The 26,890-nt window shown below is 53.2% G+C and overlaps 3 protein-coding genes across 4 annotated transcripts in view; 2 read left to right on the top strand and 1 right to left on the bottom strand.

The window, feature by feature from the left end:
• LOC101072298 (P2Y purinoceptor 14-like) overlaps positions 1-47 on the bottom strand; it is a 2,807-nt gene extending 2,760 nt beyond the window's left edge. Inside the window, exon 1 of one of the 2 annotated variants that reach the window (XM_029843750.1) lies at positions 1-47. This exon is cut by the window's left edge and continues 26 nt beyond it. The gene's annotated coding sequence lies outside the window, so the exon portion shown is untranslated. The other variant, XM_029843749.1, reaches the window with a different exon arrangement.
• Positions 48-2,905: 2,858 nt separating this feature from the next.
• Positions 2,906-10,102, top strand: shkbp1 (SH3KBP1 binding protein 1). The gene is given in 18 exon segments (XM_029844118.1): positions 2,906-3,100; positions 3,484-3,537; positions 3,711-3,756; positions 3,831-3,963; positions 4,042-4,122; positions 4,193-4,363; positions 4,494-4,584; positions 7,450-7,640; positions 7,716-7,831; positions 8,119-8,206; positions 8,391-8,507; positions 8,591-8,761; positions 8,837-8,992; positions 9,069-9,165; positions 9,233-9,417; positions 9,508-9,548; positions 9,550-9,611; positions 9,985-10,102. Coding segments are annotated over 18 exon segments (1,977 nt in total). The 5' UTR covers positions 2,906-3,041.
• Positions 10,103-11,364: 1,262 nt separating this feature from the next.
• Positions 11,365-23,606, top strand: wdr62 (WD repeat domain 62). The gene is given in 33 exon segments (XM_029844117.1): positions 11,365-11,742; positions 12,351-12,442; positions 12,517-12,579; positions 12,660-12,717; positions 12,851-13,018; positions 13,096-13,171; positions 13,174-13,232; positions 13,315-13,497; positions 13,669-13,829; positions 13,892-14,081; positions 14,249-14,269; positions 14,272-14,320; positions 14,323-14,396; positions 15,927-15,975; positions 15,978-16,050; positions 16,138-16,229; positions 16,304-16,429; positions 16,495-16,565; positions 16,636-16,757; positions 16,822-16,897; positions 17,178-17,289; positions 17,429-17,492; positions 17,606-17,779; positions 17,849-17,961; positions 18,636-18,688; positions 18,760-18,984; positions 19,047-19,114; positions 20,751-20,908; positions 20,990-21,100; positions 21,174-21,250; positions 21,252-21,286; positions 21,392-21,470; positions 23,559-23,606. Coding segments are annotated over 33 exon segments (3,228 nt in total). The 5' UTR covers positions 11,365-11,634.
• Positions 23,607-26,890: the final 3,284 nt, after the last annotated feature.

Here is a 26,890-nt window from a genome sequence, read left to right as displayed (position 1 = left end):
ACTGACAGCCTGAAGCCTTTCAGAGGGCGTGCACCATCAAACCTGCCCCCCCCCCCCCCCCTGCCCTGCCCCCCCTGCCCCCACCCTGCCCTGCCCCCCCCCTGCCCTGCCCCCCCCTGCCCCCCTGCCCCCCCAGCAGCACAGACAGGTCCGATCTGTTTGTTCAGCTGCTCCTTTGATGCTTTTTTCATCCGTTTTACCTCCGGACCTTTTATGACGTCTCTTCTGCTGTTTGAGAACAAAAGAAGGCGACAAGTTCTCAACAGTGTTTAATGAAATGTAGAGAAACTGTTGACGAGCGACCAAGGAAGAGTGGATGGATGGATGGATGGATGGATGGATGGATGGATGGATGGACGGATGGATGGATGGATGATGGATGGATGGATGGATGGATGGATGGATGGATGGATGGACGGATGGATGGATGGATGGACGGATGGATGGATGGATGATGGATGGATGGATGGATGGATGGATGGATGGATGGATGGACGGATGGATGGATGGATGGACGGATGGATGATGGATGGATGGATGGATGGATGGATGGATGGATGGATGGACGGATGGATGGATGATGGAGGATGGATGGATGGATGGATGGATGGATGGAGGATGGATGGATGGACGGATGGATGGATGATGGATGGATGGGTGGATGATGGATGGATGGGTGGATGGATGGATGGATGGATGGAGGGATGGATGGATGGATAGATGGACGGATGGATGGATGGATGGGTGGATGATGGATGGATGGATGGATGGATGGATGGATGGATGGATGGATGGATGATGGATGGATGGATGGATGGATGGACGGATGGATGGATGATGGATGGATGGATGGATGGATGGATGATGGATGGATGATGGATGGATGGATGATGGGTGGATGATGGGTGGATGATGGGTGGATGGATGGGTGGATGAATGATGGGTGGATGATGGGTGGATGGATGGGTGGATGGATGATGGATGGATGATGGGTGGATGATGGGTGGATGGATGATGGGTGGATGATGGATGGATGGATGATGGGTGGATGATGGGTGGATGGATGGATGGATGGATGATGGGTGGATGGATGGGTGGATGATGGGTGGATGGATGGGTGGATGATGGGTGGATGGATGGGTGGATGGATGGGTGGATGGATGGGTGGATGGATGGATGGATGGATGGATGGGTGGATGATGGGTGGATGGATGGGTGGATGGATGGATGGATGATGGGTGGATGATGGGTGGATGATGGGTGGATGGATGGGTGGATGAATGATGGGTGGATGATGGGTGGATGGATGGGTGGATGGATGATGGATGGATGATGGGTGGATGATGGGTGGATGGATGATGGATGGATGATGGATGGATGATGGGTGGATGATGGGTGGATGATGGGTGGATGATGGATGGGTGGGTGGGGGTTATGCCAGATAACAGGACGTTTGCCAGACTGAATTTGGACGCTTTGTCCTTTTTTTAAACTTCCCATCTTCCCAGTTTTAAACTTCCCAGTTTTAAACTTCCCAGATTTGAACTTCCCATCTTCCCAGTTTTAAACTTCCCAGTTTTGAACTTCCCAGTTTTAAACTTCCTAGTTTTGAACTTCCCATCTTCCCAGTTTTAAACTTCCCAGTTTTGAACTTCCCATCTTCCCAGTTTTAAACTTCCCAGTTTTGAACTTCCGGTCCCTCCAGCCTTCAGGTTTGGGGTCTGATCGACTGAGGCTCCAGGAGAATAAAGGTCCCACTAAATAAAGGACGTTGGTGATTGATTGAATTCAACCAGAATTTAAACTATTTTAGCTGGATTTCTTTTCTAAATTGATGTTAATTTGGACGAGCAACATCCGGAAGAAGCTAAAATGCCTTTCAGTGGCGAATGTGACGCTTCCGGGTCGTCCGACGCTCCTCAGCGGTTATTTGGGACCTGTTTATCTGAGCCGTGCACGCCCACGCTGCTCCGTGCACGGAGGAGAATCGGAGGAAGAGGAGCCTGCAGCGAGGAGGAAGCTCGGGAGGAAGATACCGGAGAGCAGAGCCGGAAGAGGAGCGTGCCTGCTGAGAGGACGCGTGCACGTGCCTGCTGAGAGGACGCGTGCACGTGCCGGCTGAGAGGACGCGTGCACGTGCCTGCTGAGAGGACGCGTGCACGGCAGCAGCAGCAGAGCTGTTCTCAGGAAACGCTCAAAGTTTAACAGGTTTCACCCTAATTTGGTCCAGTAAAGAAACACAAAGTAGCCAAAACATGGAAAAGGAAGAGAAAAAGCATTTTATGAATGTGAAACTTCACCAAAAGAATGAAAACATTTCCCACATGAACCTTTTCCATCGTCATCTGTCGCAGACCATGAAAATAATTTTAAAAAAATGGAAATAATTTACCATAAATAACTCCAACCTTTTAGTTTTAAACACATCATTTAAAGTGGAGAAGCCCCCGGGGTGGATGTTGTAGTTTAATGTCAGCGATTCCTCCTAAAGAAGGTGAATCGTAATAGTTATTAGGACCTCGTGGCTCCAGACGGGCTGCAAACGAGCCTCAAGATCCCTCCTAATTAATAAATTAGTTCACAACTTTCTTATTGATTGATGTTAAACTATGTTTTAGTTTTCCTTCCATTGATTTAACGAAATTATTGGAATCCACTGGCCTCCAACAGGAGTGCCCAAATCCATGTGGTCCGAGCCGGGTTTTCTGTCGAACCAGGCAGAAACAGCTGCCTTTTGTGTCCAACCAGATGTTTGCTTTCATCTGGAATCCTCGTTCCTGGGGGGGGCATTTTCTGCCTAATAGGACAGAAAATCCGAGTCCATTGCGCCCTAAGAGGCCTCTCTTTGGACACCCTGATTTAGGACATCCTGAAAACCCGGAGGACCTCCTGATTCGGGACTCCGGTCCGTGTTTTACCCGTCACCGCCCGCTATGTTCTGGGACCGGAAGTGGTCTTCAGACAATCCCGGAAAAGTAATTTATTCACACAATGGAGTAAAAAACAAGAGTGGTTCTGGTGCTGAGTGTGAACCCGTGTAGATGATGTGCAGCACGGCTCGGAACGGCGACATCATCCATCTGAATGTCGGAGGGAAAAGGTGACTTTCGTCGAGCGTGTCGGCTAATGCTAATGCTAATGCTAGGTTAGCTGCTAATCAGCAGCGTCCTCTGCTTTTGAAAACACACATGCAAGTGGATGAAACTTAATCGCATCTTCATGTCGCTTTGACACGTTTGGGCCGGTTTGCGGCTTGGTTCCGGTGCCAGTAACTTTGTTTTTGCTGCTATTTATTTTCACATTAACAGAACTTCTAAGAATTGGGTTTGGCATTAGTGACCATTCAGCGTCATTACTTCTGAGGCGTTAGGATTTGATTATTTTGGAATTATTTAGGATTCGTTTCTTACCTTCCAGTCTGCTGGAGATCATCAGCTTCAGAAAATGTCATTTTATTGCTTTTGCTTGCTCATCTTTCTCTAGGTTCAGCACCTCCAGACAGACACTCACCTGGGTCCCAGACTCCTTTTTCTGCAGGTTATACTCACTTACACACACACACACACACACACACACACACAGTGTCCAGTTCAGTGTCCAGTTAAACCAGCACAGTCGGTCCTGAGAGACGGTTTACCTGACTTTAATTACCTGTCATTAGAGCGTTTCCCAGGTATTTAGATTGTGCACGTGTGTGTTTCTGTCTCCAGCCTCCTGAGTGGGCGCATCTCCACCCTGAAGGATGAAACGGGAGCAGTGAGTTGAGACACTGACGTGCTTCTGGATGTGACCTGCTGCTTCCATCATGTGTCCCTCCTCTCTCCCCGTAGATCTTCATTGACAGGGACCCCTCACTGTTTGCCACCATTCTCAACTTCCTACGGACAAAAGAGCTCCATCCACGCTCAATTAACGTGCACTTGCTCATGCACGAGGCTGAGTTCTATGGAATCGCGCCGCTGGGTGAGACACACATTTGAAGTCACGTGGACTCGTTCTCTTCTTGCTGTGGTGTTTATAGAGACGTTTGTTCTGTGCCAGTGCGGAAGCTGCAGCTCTGTGACGAGCTTGACCGGTCCTCCTGTGGGAACGTGCTCTTCAACGGCTACCTGCCTCCACCAGGTACCCGAGGCCTCCTCACTGGCCCTGCTGCACCACCTCCCTCTCTAACCCCATCCATCCCATCTTCTAGTGTATCCAGCAAAGCGGCGCAACCGCCACAGCGTGGCGGGCTCCCAGTTCATGGCGGGTCGAGCCGTTGCCATGGAGAGAGCTCCCGTCAGACGCAGCAACACCATGCCACCAAACCTGGGGAATTCTGGGATACTCAGCAGAGCCCTGACTGAGGAGAAGACACCAGGAGGTAACGCACACACCTGCACGCACACACCTGCACGCACACACCTGCACGCACACACCTGCACGCACACACGCACGCGGAATATTGTTTAATTTAGTTATCAGTGTGTGTGTGTGTGTGTGCGTGTGTGTAGGGCAGGTGTCAGACCCTGGCATGGTTCGGATCATCTGTGGTCATCACAACTGGATCGCTGTGGCCTACGCCCAGTTTGTCGTCTGTTACAGGTGAACACATGATTTAATAATGTTGTCATTCAGGTTCCTTCCAGGTTTAAATACAGAAGTTAACAAACTCAATGAAATCCTTCTTTTGTGGTCCAAATTTCATCATTTAAGACGTAGAAATGCAGATTTATAGTCATTATTTTTGGTTTTAAACTTGATATAAATACTAGTTTGTAAAAATAGTTTGTGGTATCTTTTAAGAAACAATAAGATCATAATTGCTGAGCGTCTGATGATGTCACAGCCAAAGTTGGTTTGAAGTCCAGTGTGTTGGGACAGAACTGGAGACATGTTGGTGATTAGCTTTATTAGCTTTATTAACTTTATTAGCTAGGGAACTGACCTGGAACTGGACTAATAATCGGTCTCAAAGAAATCCACTAATAATGTTGCTAATTGGATGCTATCTTACACTAATAAAGTTCATTGGGAAGGTTTGAGTGCAAGTATCACAACTTCCCTGGTCTTGGTCTGGTCTTCATCTGGTCTTGGTCTGGTCTTCATCTGGTCTTGGTCTGGTCTTGGTCTGGTCTTCATCTGGTCTTGGTCTGGTCTTCATCTGGTCTTGGTCTGGTCTTCGTCTGGTCTTCGTCTGGTCTTGGTCTGGTCTTCATCTGGTCTTGGTCTGGTCTTCATCTGGTCTTCATCTGGTCTTGGTCTGGTCTATATCTGGTCTTGGTCTGGTCTTGGTCTGGTCTTGGTCTGGTCTTCATCTGGTCTTGGTCTGGTCTTCATCTGGTCTTGGTCTGGTCTTCATCTGGTCTTGGTCTGGTCTTGGTCTGGTCTTCGTCAGGTCTTCATCTGGTCTTGGTCTTCATCTGGTCTTCGTCAGGTCTTCATCTGGTCTTGGTCTTGGTCTGGTCTTCATCTGGTCTTGGTCTGGTCTTCATCTGGTCTTGGTCTGGTCTTCATCTGGTCTTGGTCTGGTCTTGGTCTGGTCAGCTCAGAAGCATAATGAGGCCTTTGAAGCAGAAGCCTCCGTTAGCTGTGTCCGGCTCTGGGAAAAGGCAATAGGAAGAGATGGTGAGGTCATGGCACACGCTGGTCTCCTGAGCTTTGGTGGCTGCAGAACCCCTGAAGATTCTCCGATGCTGCTTCAGGCTTTATAATGGATTCAAGCTGAGCCACAGGCTCATCAGAATCGTGTTACTTCACGGCACCTTCGTCTCACATTTAGGCTTTTGTTTCCTTCAGAACTCTTTCTTTGTTCAGGTCGTGGTGAGGTCCCAGCAAGAGACGTGGGGGGGGGGGGCTGTCAGCAGAAGACCTTTCTAGAGCCTCCTCAGATACTGGGTTAGGGTTAGAGTTAGGGTTAGAGGGTTAGGGTTAGAGTTAGAGGGTTAGGGTTAGAGGGTTAGGGTTAGAGGGTTAGAGGGTTAGAGTTAGAGGGTTAGAGTTAGAGGGTTAGGGTTCGAGTTAGAGGGTTAGGGTTAGAGTTAGAGTTAGAGGGTTAGGCTTAGAGGCTTAGGGGGTTAGAGGGGTTAGGGCGTTAGGGTTAGAGGGTTAGGGTTAGAGGGTTAGGGTTAGGGAGGGTTAGGAGGTTAGGGTTAGAGTTAGGGTTTGTTAGGGTTAGGGTTAGGGAGGATTAGGGTTAGAGGGTTAGGGAGGGTTAGGGGGTTAGGATTAGGGAGGGTTAGGGTTAGAGGGTTAGGGTTAGAGGGTTAGGGTTAGAGGGTTAGGGGGTTAGGGAGGGTTAGGGTTAGGAGGTTAGGGTTAGAGTTAGGGTTTGTTAGGGTTAGGGAGGATTAGGGTTAGAGGGTTAGGGAGGGTTAGGGGGTTAGGGTTAGGATTAGGGAGGGTTAGGTTTAGGGTTTGGTTAGGGCTAGGGTTAGGGTTAGGGCTAAGGAGGGTTAGGGCTAGGGAGGGTTAGGGCTAGGGAGGGCTAGGGCTAGGGAAGGTTAGAGGGTTAGGGGTTAGGGCTAGGGTTAGGGAGGGTTAGGGCTAGGGTTAGAGGGTTAGGGTTAGGGAGGGCTAGGGTTAGAGGGTTAGGGGTTAGGGCTAGGGAAGGTTAGAGGGTTAGGGCTAGGGTTAGAGGGTTAGGGAGGGTTAGGGCTAGGGAGGGTTAGGGTTAGGGAGGGAGGGCTAGGGTTAGAGGGTTAGGGTTAGGGAGGGTTAGGGCTAGGGTTAGAGGGTTAGGGTTAGGGTTAGGGCTAGGGAGGGTTAGGGCTAGGGTTAGAGGGTTAGGGTTAGGGACGGTTAGGGCTAGGGTTAGAGGGTTAGGGCTAGGGAGGGTTAGGGCTAGGGAGGGCTAGGGCTAGGGAAGGTTAGAGGGTTAGGGGTTAGGGCTAGGGTTAGGGAGGGTTAGGGCTAGGGTTAGAGGGTTAGGGTTAGGGAGGGCTAGGGTTAGAGGGTTAGGGGTTAGGGCTAGGGAAGGTTAGAGGGTTAGGGCTAGGGTTAGAGGGTTAGGGAGGGTTAGGGCTAGGGAGGGTTAGGGTTAGGGAGGGAGGGCTAGGGTTAGAGGGTTAGGGAGGGTTAGGGCTAGGGTTAGAGGGTTAGGGTTAGGGCTAGGGAGGGTTAGGGCTAGGGTTAGAGGGTTAGGGTTAGGGACGGTTAGGGCTAGGGTTAGAGGGTTAGGGCTAGGGAGGGTTAGGGCTAGGGTTAGAGGGTTAGGGATAGGGTTAGAGGGTTAGGGTTGGGTTAGAGGGTTAGGGAGGGTTAGGTTAGAGGGTTAGGGAGGGTTAGGGTTAGAGGGTTAGGGAGGGTTAGGGTTAGAGGGTTAGGGTTGGGTTAGGGTTAGAGGGTTAGGGCTAGGGTTAGGGCTAGGGCTAGGGTTAGGGAGGGTTAGGGATGGTTCGGGTTAGGGTTGGGTTAGATCAACGGGATCTCTGAACTGTGTAGCACTACGGTAACAAAGCAATGTTTCAGGGTGAAGGAATCCACTGGGTGGCAGCAGGTCTTCACCTCGCCTCGCCTCGACTGGCTGATTGACAGGGTGGCGCTCAACGCTAAAGTGATGGCAGGTTCACTGGGAGACAATGATAAGATGGTGGCCGTTGCCTCGGTGACGGAGATCATTCTTTGGGCCATCTGTCCAGATGGTAACGGGAATGAAATTGGTAAGAACAGATGATTAATCGGGACATTTGAAACGGCTGTAAGGAGATTCCCTCTAAATCGGCCCCTCTCTTCAGGTGTCTTCAGCCTGAACGTCCCGGCGGAGGCGCTCTTTTTTGTTGGGAACCAGCTGATCGCCACCAGCAACACCGGGAGGGTCGGCGTCTGGAACGCCGTCACTAAGCACTGGCAGGTCATTGCTGCTTCCTGTTGGAAGACTACAGATGTTGTTTAAGCTAAACTTCTAAAGATGACGTATATGACAGGAAAATAGACTCTGTGGACCCGTCCTGCTCTGACCTCTGGTGTGTCCATCTGGTCCTCCAGAGGTTGCTCGTGTCTGGCCGGGGACGACCGATCACGGACACTGTTAGCAACACTCTGCATCTGGAGTCCCAATAAATGTGGAGCCTTTAGTGAAATGTGATTGGACCTTCAGGGAATCCGTTCTTAACTGTTTGTGTGATGTTGTGTGGTCAGAACCAGGATGTGGTTCCCATCAGCAGCTATGACACCGCCGGGTCCTTCCTCATCCTGGGCTGCAACAATGGCTCCATCTACTATATTGGTGAGTTGCACATGAAGGCGTAATGCACAGGTGCCCCTGGCGGCCCTCAGGAGCCCTCATGAGCTGTGATGTGAACCCAAATGAAGCTTCTCCGTCTGAACTGAGATGCCAATAGTCCAACAATAGTGCTGCCGGGTGCCTGAGGGCTTTTATTGGTGAGAGTTGATGAAGCTCTGTTGGTCAGATGTGCAGAAGTTTCCCCTGAGGATGAAGGACAACGACCTGCTGGTGACTGAGCTGTACCGGGACCCGACTGAGGATGCCATCACGGCTCTCAGTGTCTACCTCACCCCAAAAACCAGTAGGCAGCGCTCACCGTTTGTCCTTGTGCTACCAGCGTGACTAAAGGAAGCCAGCTGTCCTCACACATGGTCATGTGAGCAGGTGACAGTGGAAACTGGATTGAGATCGCATACGGGACCAGCTCTGGGTCGGTCCGGGTCATTGTCCAGCACCCGGAGACAGTCGGCTCAGGACCGCAGCTCTTCCAGACCTTCTCTGTGCACCGCAGCCCTGTCACCAAGATCATGCTGTCGGAGAAACACCTGATCTCAGGTCTGGTTCTGGCGGGCCCACACTCACGTGCTCCTTCTTCATCGCAACCTTGCTGAAATTGTTCATGTGTGCCAGTTTGTGCCGACAACAACCACGTGCGGACGTGGACGGTGACCCGGTTCAGAGGGATGATCTCCACCCAGCCTGGATCCACACCCCTCAGCTCCTTCAAGATCCTCAGCCTGGATGATGTGGATGGACGAGGAGGCTGCAGCGCTGGGACCGAGATCGGTAACACCTGTTTCTGGAACATTCCCTGCTCAAGAGCTCTGTTTCTGCGGTAGCTTCATCCCACTCTGTGTTCCAGGTCCGTATGGGGAGAGAGACGATCAGCAAGTGTTCATCCAGAGAGTCGTCCCAGACACAGATAAGCTGTACGTCAGGCTTTCGTCCAACGGGAAGAGGTGAGAGAACTGGTCAAGTGCTCCTTTCCTCTGTGTCACTCTGAACCTGCAGCGTGTGTGTTGTCAGGGTGTGTGAGGTGCGTTCCGTGGACGGCACCTCCATCACTGCCTTCATGGTCCACGAGTGTGAGGGCTCAAGCCGCATTGGCTCGCGTCCTCGCCGCTACCTTTTTAGCGGCCACAGCAACGGCAGCATCCAGATGTGGGACTTGACGACCGCCATGGACATTGCTGGAAAGGTGGACATCAGAGGTGAGCCCCCACGTGTTGGGCCGGTCCCCCCCTGTTCCTGTGTGTTGTGAGCTCTGACTGTCACTGAGCATTATGGCTGTTGTCTGGTAGCACTGGGAGGCACGACTGAAGAGGAGCTGCTGGAGCTGCTGGGACCAGTGTGACCTGGCACTGGCCAGAACGCCTGACAGCACACCTAGAGCCTCCACCTGCAGGTACACACTTCATTTGTTCACTTTTAGAAGATGGAGAGCAGGTTCATGGGTTTATTGATGCTAACATCCTGACTTCCTGTCCCAGCCTTCACTCCAAGTCAGCGACTCTTTGAGGGCGGAGCGTCTCCACTGGGCAGGAGACGAGGAGCGTCCAGTGTTTCAGGCTCGTCTTGCCTCACTGTGCGGTAGCCCCCTCGCCAGGCGACGCCCCCTGTGCCCCCCAGCAACCGCTCAGAGATCTTGGCCTCTTGGTCGGTCCACATTTGGGCTGCAGACACTGGCTGTCCCTCCGTATACCCATAATTCCTCTCCAGCCCATTCCTCTAGCTCCGTTTGTGTGGAAGATTGGACAGCGCATTGGGTCCGTTCGGAGAGGGGGCTTTGTTGTGAGCGCTGTCAGGAACGTGCCAAAGGTTCTGAGGCAGCACGGCGTCGCTACACTGTCCAACCCCCTCGGAGAGCATGAGGCGGAGCTGGCAGTGGTGCAGTGAGCTGGAGGCGAGATTTGGACTCAGGACGCCAGCCACGTTCTCGATGTCTCCGGGGCCACGACACTCTCCAGGAACACCTTCATCATCACACAACAGGCCCACGGTCACATCTCCGTCAAGCCCCCCCCCTCCACAGTCTGTAAGCCCCCAGCAGATGCATTCTGCTGCCTCAGCTCCCCCTTCCTCTGCCGAGGAGCCAGGTTCTGCTGAGAGTCCAGCTGCTCCAGAAGGCTCCCGCCTGTGCTTTGCCCCACCAGCCCCAAACCGCACATGAACGAGACCAGCTTCTGATTGGTTGGGACAGACGGCTGAAGGTCCTGCTGACGGTCCCTGCTGGCTTTGCTCTGTTTTCACCAGAGCTTGGACAGCCAGTCACATGTGCCGAGTTGCTGTGGCTGGTTGCTTGTCAAAGCTAAACTTATTAACGTGTGATAAACAAAATCAGTGTCAGATAACAAAGAAAAACAGTCCTGTTGCAAGCTAACTCTTTTGTAGTTCTTTCAGTAATTAATCATGGAAGGGCGAGATTAGCTCCCTCACATTACTGTTGGGAAGTTGTTGTGGAAATGCAAGAAATTCAGTTGATCCCATAACTGCTCAGCTGTGTCAGACATGTGTAGCGGCTACAGCATAAATGCTAACACAATAAACCGTCGGAGTTGTGGGCAGGGCTTTGCTGTAGTGACACGTTATCTTTGATATCATTTTGGAACCAACAGAAGCTTTGAGTATTTATAATCACATTTTCTAAAAAATGTATAGAAACTTTATTTTTATAACTTGTATGTCTGATATCTTCAAGTTTAGTCTTTTGACCATAAATTCTGTGAAGACCCAACATGTCTGTCCCTTTATTGACCAGAGAAGGTGCTCGAGCTGAGGCGTTTGTGCAACTTTCCTGCTGACTCACGCCTGGTCCAAAGCTGACTCGGCAGATTCTACAGGGGTGACGTCAGCCTGAGTTAATGTACTCTGCGGGTCGATAAATGAACGGTAGAACTAAAGGAAAACCTAACCGTCTTGTACTGGGATGATCAAAATGCTTCTTTCTTTGCCAAATAATGTAAAACCATTAAATCGTTAACTCTGTTCCGAGCTGGGATCGCTACGTGTGTTCTTTAATAAGGCCTCTGACGGCAGCGCGTGGGAACGTTCGCTGATTGGTGGGTTCCCACGTAGGGGTGGAGTTTTAGCTTCCCCTGGTTGCCAATGGGGATGGGGGCGGGTCTGTCCCAACTCTTTGATTAGGGGGTGGGGTTTTAATTCGAATTCGAGTCCCGCCACTGAGCGAGGAGTCGGGTTTCGTGTAGCTGTCCGATGCTATATGCTATGCTATGCTATGCTAAACTAAGCTAAAGCTAAGCTAACACTCCGTAATTCTCAGCAGAGGGTTCCGATAAACTCCCGGCCCTTGGCTGACTTCTGCGGCCTTGGTTTTTGGAACAGGGGCGCGGTCTTTTTCGCTGTGATTATCCCGTTTATTACCATTTAGGGCCCCCCCCCTGGGTGTTGGACACTTTAAGGGTGATGTGATGGCTGAGGGAGCGGACTGCGCACCAGGCATCACCGCCAAGAAGAGATCAACCGGCGGCGCGAGGAAGAGCCGCCCGAGCCAGCCCAAGAAAGCCTCCAGCTGCCGGGTACGCTCTGGCTAACAGTTAGCACCACCGCTGGTGGCTCGGATGGTTGTTTCAGGGGGGAAGCGGGTGTCGAAAAATCACGGAGTTCTAACAACTCCTTAAAGTACGTGTGGCTAATTCCACAGGTTGGGAGTTTAGTACCGTAACGAAACTAACATGTTTATTGTTCGTTTAGAAGAAGTTAGAGTTCAGCACATCTGGAATGAGTCTGCTTCATAAAAAGAAACATTTAATAGATTGTAGGTTTGATGTGTGGACTTCAGTCGGAGTTAGTGTCCCAGACCAGTTGGCACGGGGGATGAATTGAATGCTAAAAAGTCTGTTTTTTGAACCTTCTCATTCAGGACTTTGGTCAGATATTACCGGAAATTCTGCTCTTATTGTTAGATTCTTATTAAAAACCTGATGATCCTTTCGCAAACTTGTGAGTTGTTCCGTAAGAGCAAAGCCACTGGAAGTCCAGGACACCTTTCAGTCCTCTAAAGGTTGTTGGGTTAGGGTTGTTGTATTTTACACCTTCTAGTAAGCCACAGCTCCAGGGTGGCCATAGCTTAGACTAATAGTTGTGTGTCTGAACCCCCATGATGTAAAACTTTGTCACGTTCCAGGTCAGGTTGGAGAAAGTTCTGGGCATCACCACAGCCAGCGGCAGTGGTTTGGCCTCTGACCCCAACACGGGCCTGGTTGCTTATCCTGCAGGGTGAGCTCTGCCTCCTCTGAAGGTGGCTTTCCTTTGCTCGTCTTCTACTCTGAGCAATGTTTTGGACTGTTCAGGTGCGTCATCGTGCTGCTTCATCCAAAGAAGAACAAACAGACTCACATCATTAACACGTGCAGGTAGCTCTTCCCAGCCCTTCACACCTTCCAGCGCTCTTTGTCGTTAGGATGCGCTGACTGGTTGTGCTGGTGTGTTTCAGGAGACCCTTTAGTGCTCTGGCCTTCTCGCATGATGGGAAATACCTGGTGACTGGTGAGGTAAGAACTGGGACACACCTGAGGTCACCATGGTAACTCATATCTCAGCTGATCATTTCACCGAGGGATGAATCAATCAATATTAGAGGTGCAGGAGTTTGAAAAACATCCTTTTACGATGAAACTGTTTCAGAGTGGTCACATGCCCTGCGTGCGTGTGTGGGAAGTGGGCGGAGCTAAGGTGGCTGAGACCCAGTCTCATAATTACGGCGTCTCCCATGTAGCCTTCTCCATCAACAGTCAGTACATTGTGTCTGTGGGCTACCAACACGACATGACCGTTAGCGTGTGGGACTGGAGGGTGAGTGCTCACGCACACTCTCGCGGTGTTCCCAAACTATTTTGGTTTCCAACCTTTTCGTCTGTGCATGCGTGCAGAAAGGGTCGATCATCGCCTCCAACAAAGTGTCCAGCAGAGTCTTTGGCATCTGCTTTTCCCAGGACAGCAGCTACTTTTCACAGCAGGAAACAGACATGTCAAGTTCTGGTACTTGGATGCTTCAAAAGAACGGAGGGTACCTGATTCCATCCCACACATTTATTGCCCTCTCAGGTACCGAAGCTTTTTCTTACGCCTGCTTTTGTCCCTGTATTCAGGTCAACAGTGCAGTGCCTCTCATCGGACGGTCTGGGTTGCTAGGAGACCACAGGAACCTGGTTTTCTGCGGGGTGGTGTGTGGTCGTGGCCACATGGCTCTCAGCACCTACTGCATCACGAGCTCAGGTCTTCTGTGTCTGTTTAACAGCAGCCGGCAGCTGGAGGCCTGGGTCAACCTCAAGGTCAGTGAGGGCAAGAGAGTGCGTGCCCGTGCCCGTGCACGTGGAGTTACACCTCTCCGTGCTCGTATTTAAGGAGATGGCTGATGGACCTGTGGGTGTACTAGCACACCTTCATCATTCAAAGTTCTGGTATTGAAAAGAGATTCTGCTAAATGTTCTGACCATCGTCAGACGTCCTCGGCGAGCTCTCTGGTGGCCAGCGAGGACTTCATCTTCTGCGGCTGTGCCGACGGCGTCGTCAGAGTGTTCAGCCCGTCCAACCTGCAGTACATCGCCACGCTGCCCCGGCCGCACACGCTCGGGGTCCAGCTCATTGGGAGCGAGCAGCACAGGTAGGAGCTGCAGGAGCAGATGGCGAGCAGACCCGTGGTACCGAGTGTGTTTGTGTCCACAGCAGCCCGCTGCCTGCCAGGCCTGGGGATCGCTATCCACACGCGTTGGCTCTGACCTTTGACCCCACTGCCAAACATTTGACCTGTGTGTACAATGACCACAGTATTTACGTGTGGGACGTTCATGATGTTAGAAGTGTGAGGAAGGTTTACTCGGCTCTCTACCACAGCGGCTCTGTGTGGAGCATCGAAGTGAGTATTCCACACACTGGAGCAGCTCGTTTAGCAGATATTTGCTTTTATAGAATACTCATACTTTAATTAATGAATGATATAATTACCCCACTGTTGACCCTTGCCTGATACGCTGTGTCTGCAGTGCTGCTGCATTCAGGTGGGTGTTTCTTTACTCTTTGCAGGTGTATCCAGAACTTTCGGGATTCATTCTCAGCCCTGTCTGCCGCCATCATCATTCCTCACCTGTTCGTCGGACACACCATCAGACTCTGGAACGTGGGGACCTGCTCTGGACAAAGGAACGTTTTCAGCCATGTAGGACCTCACCAAGTACACACAGTGTGCATTGAAAAAAAGGATCACTGCCCGTGGGTTCCCTTTCAGTCGAATTCACTGGGTGCAGCACATCTGTATGGACCCCCATCCCCCCCCCCTCGTGTGGCCTGCTGAAGACACCTCTGTTCACGCCCCCACCCCAAACGACCCCCACATGTGAGGTCCACCCACACATATACATTTTCAAGTGTCTGTGTGTAATGTGCCTCTCGCTATGGGTTCGGAACTAAACATGCGAGGAAGTAGTCTTCAGCCCCCCCCCCCCCCCCGTGCGGCTGGTCCCGTCGTGCCGTTGGTCCATGCCAGGAGGGTATGGACAGAGCCGGTCTCATGTGGCCGTCACATTGCCACCTGCTCTGTGGTCCGACCCTCGAGAGACGAGTTATGTTTGTGGAGAAAGTACTCGGTCAGGGAACCGAGGCTCAACAGGACCCACGAGCTTCGTCTATGTCGGACGGCGAGGAGCCTCTGGTCAGAGATCCAGAGGAAGCTGGGTAGCCGTATGAGAACCGGGCACCTCCTGACTGGGCTAACTGGGGCCGGACCCTGTCAGGACAGCGATGGCCTGCCTGGACATCAGCCTGGACACCAGAACACCGCTGCTGCAGGGCCCTCCAACTGGACACATCCTTCCTCCCGCTGTCCGGCGAGGGGCCCTCTCCTCCGCCGGCTCAAAAACTGTGCCATTCATGGGATTTTTCCTCCACCCCTGAACCGACGACTTAAGAATAACCTGCCGATGTTCCCGGACTTGTGGAACTAACTTCGATGTGGCACAGACCACGTCCTCCTGCGCCACGGCGCCCGGCTTTGGACAGCTTCTGGGGTTGGATGGAGCGGAGGAGAGCGGTCTGGTCAGTGCCATGGAAGCGTCCTTGGCCTCGTACCTGGCCCCATCCCATAATCGCGGTGGCTCTGCCACACTCCCATCAAAGCTTCACAGCTGGAGAACATTTATGGGTCTGAGGCAAGCACGGCTCCAGACACGCCGAGCTGTGTCTGGCAGAACTCGGGGAGAATCTGCCTCCACTGGTCCCTCTGCTTAACGAAGTCAGGATCGCTACGCATCACTTCCTTCACCTGTCCGCCCTCTCCCTATGGAGAGGGATGGCCTCCACGGGCGTGGCACAGAGGTTAACCACCTCTGAGGGACCAGAGAGGGACCAGGTAATCTATCTGGACGGACCTGTATCGGCTGCTGGCTCGTTTGTTCAGTCACTCAAGACCAAGTTTTGAGCTGAAGAAGCAGCCACGCTGAAGCTCGGCAGCATAATTCCAGGCGTGATACCAAACAACAGCATGCTGACCCTCATGAAACAGAACAGGGCTAACCCTAACCCCTACCCTAACAGCACGTAACCTCCATAAAAGCTCAAGCACCCATCAGAGGTTCTTCAGCAGACCAGCGCGGGCGTGATCTCCATACAGATGTGTGGTACCTGCTTCCTCTCCTTCAGGGAACAGAAGTTACAAACAGAACATCTCGTTTTCAGGATCTGCTGACGATTTTGCTATGTGGGGGAGAACAACCAGCATCTGCAGCCAGAGGGCGAGCGGCTGGGGGCTGATGGGAGGCCGGGGTCAGAGTGCTGGAGATCAGTCCTGATGGGCAACATCTGGCAGCAGGAGACCGCTGTGGAAACCTGCAGTAAGAGTCTTTTACATGGTTCATGGAGATGGTGTTTAAGCTGACGTGTGTGTGTGTGTGTGTGTGTGTGTGTGTGTTTCTCCTCAGCATCTTCAGCCTGAACTTCCTGGAGGAGCAGCTGAAGATCGAGGCTCATGACTCGGAGGCTTTGTGTCTGGCCTACTCGCCCATGTCCACAGGTGAGTCTTCAGGTGAAGGTTCCAGCGTTCCTCCAGCAGAAACTCAGAGGCTAACGTGGGCGGGGCTCTTTCAGGTGTGAAGCTTCTGGCGTCAGCTAGCAGAGATCGATTGATCCACATCTTCAATGTGGAGAAGAACTACAGTCTGGAGCAGACTCTGAACGACCACTCTGGCTCCATCACTGCCGTCAAGTTCACTGGTAACCTCTGATCCACAATCAGGGACGCGTGCTGCAGCCTCTGACCCGTCCAATCTCTGTTCCAGGCCAGAGTCCAGATGTTCGAATGGTGAGCTGTGGAGCTGATAAGAGCATCTACTTCCAGACGGCTGAGCAGGTCAGTTAATGCTCTCCTTTTATTCCACCTGATGGAGACCAAGAACCAAAGTGTCTGTGCTTGGTTTCAGACTCCTGAAGGTTTGGTGTTCTCCAGGAGTCACCAGGTGGTGGAGAAGACCACCCTCTACGACATGGATCTGGACTCATCCAGAAAGCACGTTGCCATTGCCTGTCAAGACCGAAACATCAGGTTAGAGATGCAGGAAGTGGTGAGGCTCACTGAGCTGAGGGCTGATGTTCATGTCTGTGGTCAGAGTGTACGACGTCGAGACGGGCAAAATGAAGAAGTGTGTGAAAGGCTCGTCGGGCGATGAAGGAGCTGTGATTAAGGTAGGAGCAGATCACCTTTAAACCTTCCCCTCCCAACCTGCGTTTGATATCTCCTGGTTCTGGTTCTGGTTGTAAAGTTTCCAGGTTACAAATCTCAGTCATGACGCCATCTAGTGGCAACAGGAATTAGGTGTTGAACACTTTGTGCCTTTAATTTAAGGAAACCAGATTGGTTCATTGTTGAATTTGCCTCAGTGGTAACATGATAAATAGAAGTAAGCCTCTTCTTCTCTTTCCTGTGATTGGCTGGTTCTGGTGCTGGTGCTGGTACTGTTGGCAGATCCAAATGGATCCTTCCGGCTCGTTCTTCGCCACCAGCTGCTCTGATAAAAACATCTCCATCTTTGATTACGAGTCAGGAGAGTGCATCTCCACCCTGTTCGGACACTCGGGTCAGATGATTGTCTCATGTGCAGACTGGCTTTTAACTGTACAATAGTGTTTTGAACTCTTACATCATCCTAAAACACACACGTTGTGTTTCAGGATGATGTAAGAGTTGGTTTGTGATTTCACGCTGTTGTCGCTCAGAAATCGCCACCTGTCTGAGGTTCAGCCAGGACTGTCGGAACCTCATCACCGTGTCAGGAGACAGGTAACCTTGAAATCCCAGAATAAGCCCCGCAATTTCATTATTTTTAGTATTATGTTAATTGGTAAACGAGTAATTTAAATGTCGTTATTGTTCATTCAAAATCGGGTTTGTAGCTATTTTGTTGAAGGAACGGTGAATTTGCTGGTGATGAATCTAACGATTGTACGTGTGCAGCTGTGGTGTTCGTCTGGCGGCCTGGACTCTCACATCACCAACACAATGAGGAGGAGGCGGAGCTCCAGAGTGCCCCGCCCACCTGAGAGACGCGGCCGCAGTCATCAGATCAGGTCGGTGAGGCGTTGGGGCCTGGGCCAGGCTGAGGTGGATGTGCTGACATGGCCGTTGTCCCTGTTCAGGAGGGAGACCTTCATCACCGTCCCCTCGTGTCCTCCTCAGGAGGAGCAGCAGGAGCAGCAGGAGGCTGCCCGCGGACCTCCAGCCGGACCAGACTGTGTTCAAGGTGACCCTGGTGATTACAATAGGTTTTGACTTTAAAGTTTATTACTATTGCATCCCTAAAATATTTTAAAATCTGGGTTATTGAGACCAAAATTATTACGTTCTCAGTATTGCAGTGTTGCTAAAATGTGCTCAAAATGTAACCACACAGTGAGATAATAAAGTTTTAAGCTTGATTTTTTTAAAACAACCCCCCCCAACCAAACAGAATAACACTGTTGGCAGAAACTTTAAAATCCGGTTGACTGTCTTGAATTCGCTTCCCTTTATCCTGTTTTAGTGGCGTTGGCTGGTTCACGTGTCACATGACCGGCAGGTTAAAATTGACGTCCTAGACTGGACATCAGTCCCATGAAGACAAACCAACTATGTCACAACAAATTAACTGACTGCAATTAAATTATTTTAAGGCAATTAATTGCTATCCGCCCACCAGAGGGCGCTACCCGCCCGCCAGAGGGCGCTACCCGCCCGCTAGAGGGCGCTACTCGCCCACCGGAGGGCGCTACCCGCCCACCGGAGGGCGCTACCCGCCCACCGGAGGGCGCTACCCGCCCGCTACGAGGCTTTCTTGAACCCATTCTAAACAGTTGAAGCTCTCCACACTGTTTGTGATGTAATGGGGGCTGTTTAGCCTCCAGTATCTGCTGGAACAGCATTGCTGACTGTAACTGCTTGTTTCAGACCCCCCCCTGCTGCAGACCAACGGGAAGCTGCCCATGTGGTTCAGGAGGCTGGTCAGTTCCTTTACTGCTCTGATCCGTGGGTCGGTCACCTCCACCTAACGTGTGTGTGCCTGCTTGTGCAGCAGAGTCAGAGCAACGCTTCAGCTGTCGTCCAATCAGAAGCTGAACCCCGACAGGTACGAGGTCGCTGGGCGGAGCAGACGGACCCTGTGATCATCTGCTCCGACTGTTCTCCCAGTGGTGTGAGGGAAGGTGATGAGGAGGAGAAGGATGAGGAGGAAGAGTTTCACCCGCAGAGTCTGGAAGAGCTGCTGGTTGAGGAGGAGGAGGATAAAGATGAGAAGCAGGTGGGTTCAGTCACGAGTCTGATCACTGGAACCAGAGACGCTGATGGTCCTGTGACCTTCAGGCTTCAGGGGAACACGGGAGCTACGTCCTCTACACCGCCTCCGACGACGCCAGCATCTACAGCCACAGGTGAGGCTCCAGCTCACCTTGCTTTAGGGTTTATTTTAAGAAATGGTCTGGTGAAATAGCAACATTACCTCAGAGTCTGATCAAAAAGCAAATGTCCTTGGCTCGGCCCTGCAGAGGTCCAGGAATGGATGGTGGTCGCTTCCACGGCTCCTTAAATCGGACCCCAGGGCTTTGGGCTCTCGGTACAAACTGTAATTGTGTGCTGAGGTGGGTTCTTGTACCATGGGTCCAGGATCTGGAGGCAGGTAGGTGAACGTGGAAGGCCTCTTACTCTGGTTGGGCTGGGTTGCTTCTCTTTTATTATCTGTAAACGAGGCTAAAGGTAGCGTGTGTGCTACCGTAGCTCTCATATTAGCCATGTTTCCCAAGTATTTATGACCTCATTCAGAGGGCGTCCAGCTGTCATTCTCACGGAACCTCGTAAATCCCAAGGGTTGCCAGGTATCGTTTTGGCTGTTGGGGCTGCTGCTGCCTCTGACGGGCTGTTATATGCTTGGAAACACAGCCATGAAGCCCCAACCTGACGGTATCCGCGCTCTACGCGTGGCCAGATGGCACCGAGTACCCTCCAGCCCCCGGCCAGGAGTCTTCCTAACTACTCCCCCGGGAGCTAACTACCTACCCCTAACCCTACAACTTACTCCCCCGGAGCTAACTACCTCCCCTAACCCTAACTACTCCCCCGGAGCTAACTACCTCCCCTAACCCTAACTACCTCCCCTAACCCTAACTACCTCCCCCGGAGCTAACTACCTCCCCTAACCGTAACTACTCCCCCGGAGCTAACTACCTCCCCTAACCCTAACTACCTCCCCTAACCGTAACTACCTCCCCCGGAGCTAACTACCTCCCCTAACCGTAACTACCTCCCCTAACCCCTAAACCTACCTCCCCTAACCCTAACTACCTCCCCTAACCGACTACCTTACTCCCCCGGAGCCTAACTACCCTCCCCAACCGTAACTACCTCCCCTAACCCTAAACTACCTCCCCTAACCCTAACTTACCCTCCCCCCGGAGCTAACTACCTCCCCCTAACCCCTAACGACTCCACCGGAGCTAACTACCTCCCCTAACCCTAACTACCTCCCCCTAACCCTAACTACTCCCCCTAACTACCTCCCCGGAGCACTACCTCCCCTAACCCTAACCCTAACCCTAACTACCTCCCCTAACCCTAACTACCCCCGGAGCTAACTACCTCCCTAACCCTAACTACCTCCCCCGGAGCTAACTACCTCCCCTAACCGTAACTACTCCCCCGGAGCTAACTCACTCCCCTAACCGTAACTCCAACCCTAACCCTAACTACTCCCCGGAGCTAACTCACTCCCCTAACCCTAACTACCTCCCTAACCCTAACTACTCCCCGGAGCTAACTACCTCCCTAACCGTAACTACCTCCCCTGAACCGGTAAAGGCTGTAGATGGTTCCTGGCCCTGGTCTGTGTCTCATGGCCCCCCGGTCTGTGTCTCATGCCCACCCCCGGTCTGTCTCATGGCCCCCCGGTCTGTGTCTCATGGCCCCCCCGTCCGGTCTCATGGCCCCCCCGGTCCGGTCTCATGGCCCCCCCCCGGTCCGTGTCTCATGGCCCCCCCGGTCCTGCAGCGTGCCCTCACAGTGCTCTTCTTCTAGGGACTTCAGTGTGGAGGCCATGGCCGGCCCCCAGCAGTCTCGGGCTGGGCTGGAGAGCAAAGGTCATGGGGGGGAGCCGGTGTGGAGCGGCCAGCTGAGTCCAGATTCTGCCTGTTCAGACGGATCAACAGGAAGTCTGGAGCACCAACCTGATGCTGGTCAGAGCAGCACACTCTGTTCATGTGTGATGGAGCTGCAGGAAGTGACACTCGTGTTTCCTCTCATACTTCCTGTTTCAGACACGGACTCTCTGAGTCAGGGCAGCTCTGCGGGCAGTCTGTGCCTGGAGGAGGAGGACAGCAGCTCTCTGAAGGACCACTTTGAGGCTCTGGCCTCCAGCTTGAATGATGGTAGCGGCCTCTCAGCCCCTGAACGTTAACCTTGCGTCTCCTCACCTGTCTGATGGCACCTTCAATATTCCAGAGAAGTTTGATACCGACCCAAAGAGTCTGCGGCCTCCTGACGAAAACCACTTCCTGAACCCACGTCTCAGCATCTCCCACACGCTTCCTCTCCCGCTTCCAGGACAGAATCAGGTCAGCCCCAACACAGTCCTCAGGGCCGTCTGGTCTGGACACAAAGGCCTTTCTGGTCCACCTGCTGGACGCCGTCTCACGGGTCACTCTTTCTGCCTTATTTAGGGCGTGGCCAACAAAAACAGCACCTCTCGTGTCGGTCCCAACCAAGATCTCAGAGGAGAGCGACATCAGCAACACATCGGTACATTATGCACCCGAGACGTCCCAGAGGGACCCTAAACACACCCGGGACGTCCCAGAGGGACCCTAAACACACCAGAGATGTCCCAGAGGGACCCTAAACACACCAGAGACGTCCCAGAGGGACCCTAAACACACCAGAGACGTCCCAGAGGGACCCTAAACACACCAGAGATGTCCCAGAGGGACCCTAAACACACCCGGGACGTCCCAGAGGGACCCTAAACACACCTGGGACGTCCCAGAGGGACCCTAAACACACCAGAGATGTCCCAGAGGGACCCTAAACACACCTGGGACGTCCCAGAGGGACCCTAAACACACCTGGGACGTCCCAGAGGGACCCTAAACACACCAGAGATGTCCCAGAGGGACCCTAAACACACCAGAGATGTCCCAGAGGGACCCTAAACACACCCGGGACGTCCCAGAGGGACCCTAAACACACCAGAGACGTCCCAGAGGGACCCTAAACACACCTGGGACGTCCAGAGGGACCCTAAACACACCTGGGACGTCCCAGAGGGACCCTAAACACACCAGAGATGTCCCAGAGGGACCCTAAACACACCAGAGACGTCCCAGAGGGACCCTAAACACACCAGAGATGTCCCAGAGGGACCCTAAACACACCTGGGACGTCTCAGAGGGACCCTAAACACACCTGAGACGTCTCAGAGGGACCCTAAACACACCAGAGATGTCCCAGAGGGACCCTAAACACACCAGAGATGTCCCAGAGGGACCCTAAACACACCTGAGACGTCTCAGAGGGACCCTAAACACACCAGAGATGTCCCAGAGGGACCCTAAACACACCAGAGATGTCCCAGAGGGACCCTAAACACACCTGGGACGTCTCAGAGGGACCCTAAACACACCAGAGATGTCCCAGAGGGACCCTAAAACACACAGAGATGTCCCAGAGGGACCCTAAACACACCTGAGACGTCTCAGAGGGACCCTAAACACACCAGAGATGTCCCAGAGGGACCCTAAACACACCAGAGATGTCCCAGAGGGACCCTAAACACACCTGGGACGTCTCAGAGGGACCCTAAACACACCTGAGACGTCTCAGAGGACCCTAAACACACCAGAGATGTCCCAGAGGGACCCTAAACACACCTGGGACGTCCCAGAGGGACCCTAAACACACCTGAGACGTCCCAGAGGGACCCTAAACACAGAGGGACACTAAACACACAGAGGGACACTAAACCACACCGGGAGCCCAGAGGGACCCTAAACACACCCGAGACGTCTCAGAGGGACCCTAAACACACCCGGGACGTCCCAGAGGGACACTAAACACACCCGGGACGTCCCAGAGGGACCCTAAACACACCCGAGACGTCCCAGAGGGACCCTAAACACACCCGGGACGTCCCAGAGGGACCCTAAACACACAGAGGGACACTAAACACACAGAGGGACACTAACACACCCGAGACGTCCCAGAGGGACCCTAACACACCCGAGACGTCCCAGAGGGACCCTAACACACAGAGGGACACTAACACACCGAGACGTCCCAGAGGGACCCCTAAACACACAGAGGGACACTCAAACACACCCGAGCCGTCTCAGAGGGACACTAAACCCACCGAGACGTCCCAGAGGACACCTAAACACACCCGGAGACGTCCCAGAGGGACCCTAAACACACCTGAGACGTTCCCAGAGGGACCCTAAACACACCCGGGACGTCCCAGAGGGACCCTAAACACACCCGAGACGTCCCAGAGGGACCCTAAACACACCAGAGACGTCCCAGAGGGACCCCTAACACACACCAGAGACGTCCCAGAGGGACCCTAAACACACCTGAGACGTCCAGAGGGGACCCTAAACACACCCGGGACGTCCCAGAGGGACCCTAAACACACCCGAGACGTCCCAGAGGGACCCTAAACACACCAGAGACGTCCCAGAGGGACCCTAAACACACCAGAGATGTCCCAGAGGGACCCTAAACACACCCGAGACGTCCCAGAGGGACCCTAAACACACCCGAGACGTCCCAGAGGGACCCTAAACACACCTGGGACGTCCCAGAGGGACCCTAACTGACACTGTTATGTTTCAGGTGAACTCAGAGTTGAGGTCGGAGGTCACTCAAAAAGAAAAATACTGAAGGTGAGTCGGCTGTAAACAGGAAGTGTTTAAAGGTGAGATGAGCAGTAAAAATGGTGTTTTAGATTTATAGGTTGTGTTAAATATATATTGTCATTTAAACAATAGGTGTGTGTGTGTGTGTGTGTGTGTGCGTGTGTGTGTGTGTGTGTACACATGTGGGGTGTTCTGCCGTTTTCTTCGTTCCAGGCTTCAAGGGTCCCACTGGTGTCTCATTGTTTCCATTTTCTCATATCGATCCAACTAATGTCGCAATATTTTGTCCTAAAACCAGACGTCACCTCCAGGACCCACGACGGCAGCCCAAGGTCACCAGACCAAGATGTGGGGTCTACGGTCGGGTACCTGGGTACCACACCCGGTTCTGGAGCCACTCTGTGCCCGAATGCTGAGGAGAAACAGTCCTCGTCTGACCTCTGCACATCTGCCCTCCTGTCCGAAGGTCAGCACCTCACGCCTGAAGGTCACGACCTCCTGCCTGAAGGTCACGACCTCCTGCCTGAAGGTCAGCACCTCACGCCTGAAGGTCACGACCTCCTGCCTGAAGGTCACGACCTCCTGCCTGAAGGTCAGCACCTCACGCCTGAAGGTCACGACCTCCTGCCTGAAGGTCAGTGCCTCCTGCCCGAAGGTCACGACCTCCTGCCCGAAGGTCAGGGCCTCCTCAGGTCCAGTGTTGATCCGCATCACACAAATGAAGAGCGAGACGTTGTCCAGAGCCCGGCGCCCCCTGGACGCCCTGCTGACCTGTCCAGGTGTGACATCACGTGCTCAGCCTCCAGTGAAGTGGGCGGAGCTAAGACCACAATCCAGACGGTTTCAGGTAAAACATTTGCGGGCTGTGGTGGCGCCACCTTCAGGAGAGTCTGTGTAATTCCAGAGATCAAAGCAGGGTTGTTGCTGCAGATTTTGGAAGCTCGGACCTGACGCTGCTCCGGTGTCGGCAGCTCGCCGATGAGCTCAAACAGGTGGCGAGACGAGCCGTCGGCCTCCACCAGCAGGTGAGCTCCCGTCCGAAGCTCCTCCCCCTGAAGCTGAGATCAAAGGCCGCCCTAACGGGTCATCGTCTCCCTGCAGCTCAGCGTCTCCCCGGAGGCGTCGGCGTCTCGCCATCAGATGGCGGCCGTGCTGCAGGAGGCCTTTGGTGCTGTTAGCTGTGAACTGCAGGGGGCGCTGCAGCGCTGCACAGCCCAGCCGCAGGACCGGTGTCTGCTGGAGAAGTACTCAGAGGAGCTGGTTCAGTTGATCCGGATCAAACTGGACCGGCTGTGACGCTGCTGCTCGGTCCGGAGGCTGAAAGAGGTTCTGCTCGGTGGGAGTCTTCAAAGCACCTTTCATGCTTTTATATCTTTGGTTAGCTTTTAGCAGCTAACGGTTTGAGTTGTGTTCAATAAAATATCCACGTCTTTAAGTTTCCTGCAGAATTATTTATTCCGGCTCATCTTTGAGAGGAACTGGGACCTTTTACACCTCTGCAGGTGAGGAAAAACAGGATCTGATGTGGTAAAAGGTGGTGCAGGACCTGTCGGAGGTTCTTCTCCTTGGATCTGGGTGCCAGTCGCTCAGCAGAGGACTTCTACAAGCTGAGATCACAAACGAGCTCATTTAGCTCCTTTTGGGGAAAGAGGATGAGAAGCATCATTGTGAAGAACCTCCCTTCATCTCCTGGAAGACTGGAGGAATCTTCATCACTGATGTCAGGACGTTCTCCAAAGACGGGTCCTGGAATCTCATCGCAGTGCTGATTCAGGATCAGGGTACTTGAGGCTGCTTCGGGTCTTTCTGTTGACCCCGGTCACATCCGGAGTGCAGATGTTGGCTCCCTCTAGACCACCAGAACTCGTCTAGGCTTTGGTCCACTGATCCCAGGTGCATGACTTGCGTACGATGCACGGCGCCCAAGCCTGATCCTGGTCACCAGGTTCAGCCCGGTAAACAGGCTTTATGGAACCTGGGACCATGGCCAAGAGACATGGTCTCCCCAGCGTGTCCTGGTGGGACATGGCTGGAGCACCTCCCTAGGGGGGCGTCCCAAACATGCCTGAGCCACTGCAGCGGACTCCTCACGTGAAGGAGCAGCGGCTCCACTCCGACCGAGCTTCTCGCCTCTCTAAGGGGGCGCCCAGCCAAACTCTTTCAGCCGCTTGTAGCCACCATCTTGTTCTTTGGTGACTCCCCAAAGTTCCTGACCAGAGGTGAGAGTAGGAGCGCTGCACCGTGACGGTCCGATCCACCTGTCGATTCACCCTCCACCCCCAATAGATCCTGGAGGTCCTGACTGACTGGTTGCTGACAATGAGAACCAGGCTCCTGCTCTGGTGGTAGAGACCGAGCGGCCCTTAACACAGGGCCTCGGACCCCGTGCTCCTGGAGCCCCACAGAACCCCCTGAGGGACCCGGACGTATGGCTTTTCTAGATCAACAGAACACATGTGGACTGGTTTTTAAACTCCCAGGAACCTTCAAGCAGCCTTCAGAGGGTCTGGACCTGGTCCAGTGTTCCTCTGAATCTGGGGTTCGACTGTCGGCTGAATCCTCGTCCCCAGAACTCTGGCATTGGCCCTACAGTTGGACACACCCTCTGGTGCCCCTCTTTAAGAGCTGCCACCAACCTGCTCTGCCACTCCAGCAAGGATCTCCTGCACCCCCGACGCCCTGCACCAGAGGAGCCTAACCATCTCCATGACTTGGGCTTGGGTGATGGCAGAGTCCTCCTCAGAGTCCCCAGCCTCCACCTCCTCAGTGGAAACTGCAACACTGGGATTGATGAGCTCCTCGAAATGTTCCTCAACCTCCTGAACAAGCTCAGCCCCCCCCCCCCCAGTGAGGCGATACTCCATGTCCCTAGAGCTGGAGGTTTATCCTGAGGATCGGGTCGCCGGGGCCTCCCACCACGACTGCCACCCAAACCACTTTGCATCTTCCCCTCATGGATCTCCTTGCAGAAGATGACAGGAAGTTGGGCCCACGCCACCATCTCAGGCTGCCCCCGGCAGGGTCCCGTGCACAGACCCAGTCACCAGGAGCTGGCCTGCGAGCCCCAACCCCAGGTCTGGCTTAAGAGCGGGGCCCCGGTGAGGCCCTACCTGGGGACCCACAGCCCCGGACAGCCTGGCTCCCAGGCTCCTTCGGGTCCACAAACCCCTCCACCGTACTGAGGTGGTGGTTCAAGGACGCGGTGAAAATACCTGTTCAGGTAAACTAAACCGTCAACAAACGGGTAGTTAGTTGACCGACTGAGCAAAGCCGGCGTGATTGTTGGATTCAGCACATCAAAGATCCCAA

Source organism: Takifugu rubripes, chromosome 11, assembly GCF_901000725.2.
Source record: "Takifugu rubripes chromosome 11, fTakRub1.2, whole genome shotgun sequence".
NCBI classification, from domain to species: Eukaryota; Metazoa; Chordata; class Actinopteri; order Tetraodontiformes; family Tetraodontidae; genus Takifugu; species Takifugu rubripes.
This window is presented reverse-complemented; position numbering and strand designations above follow the sequence as displayed.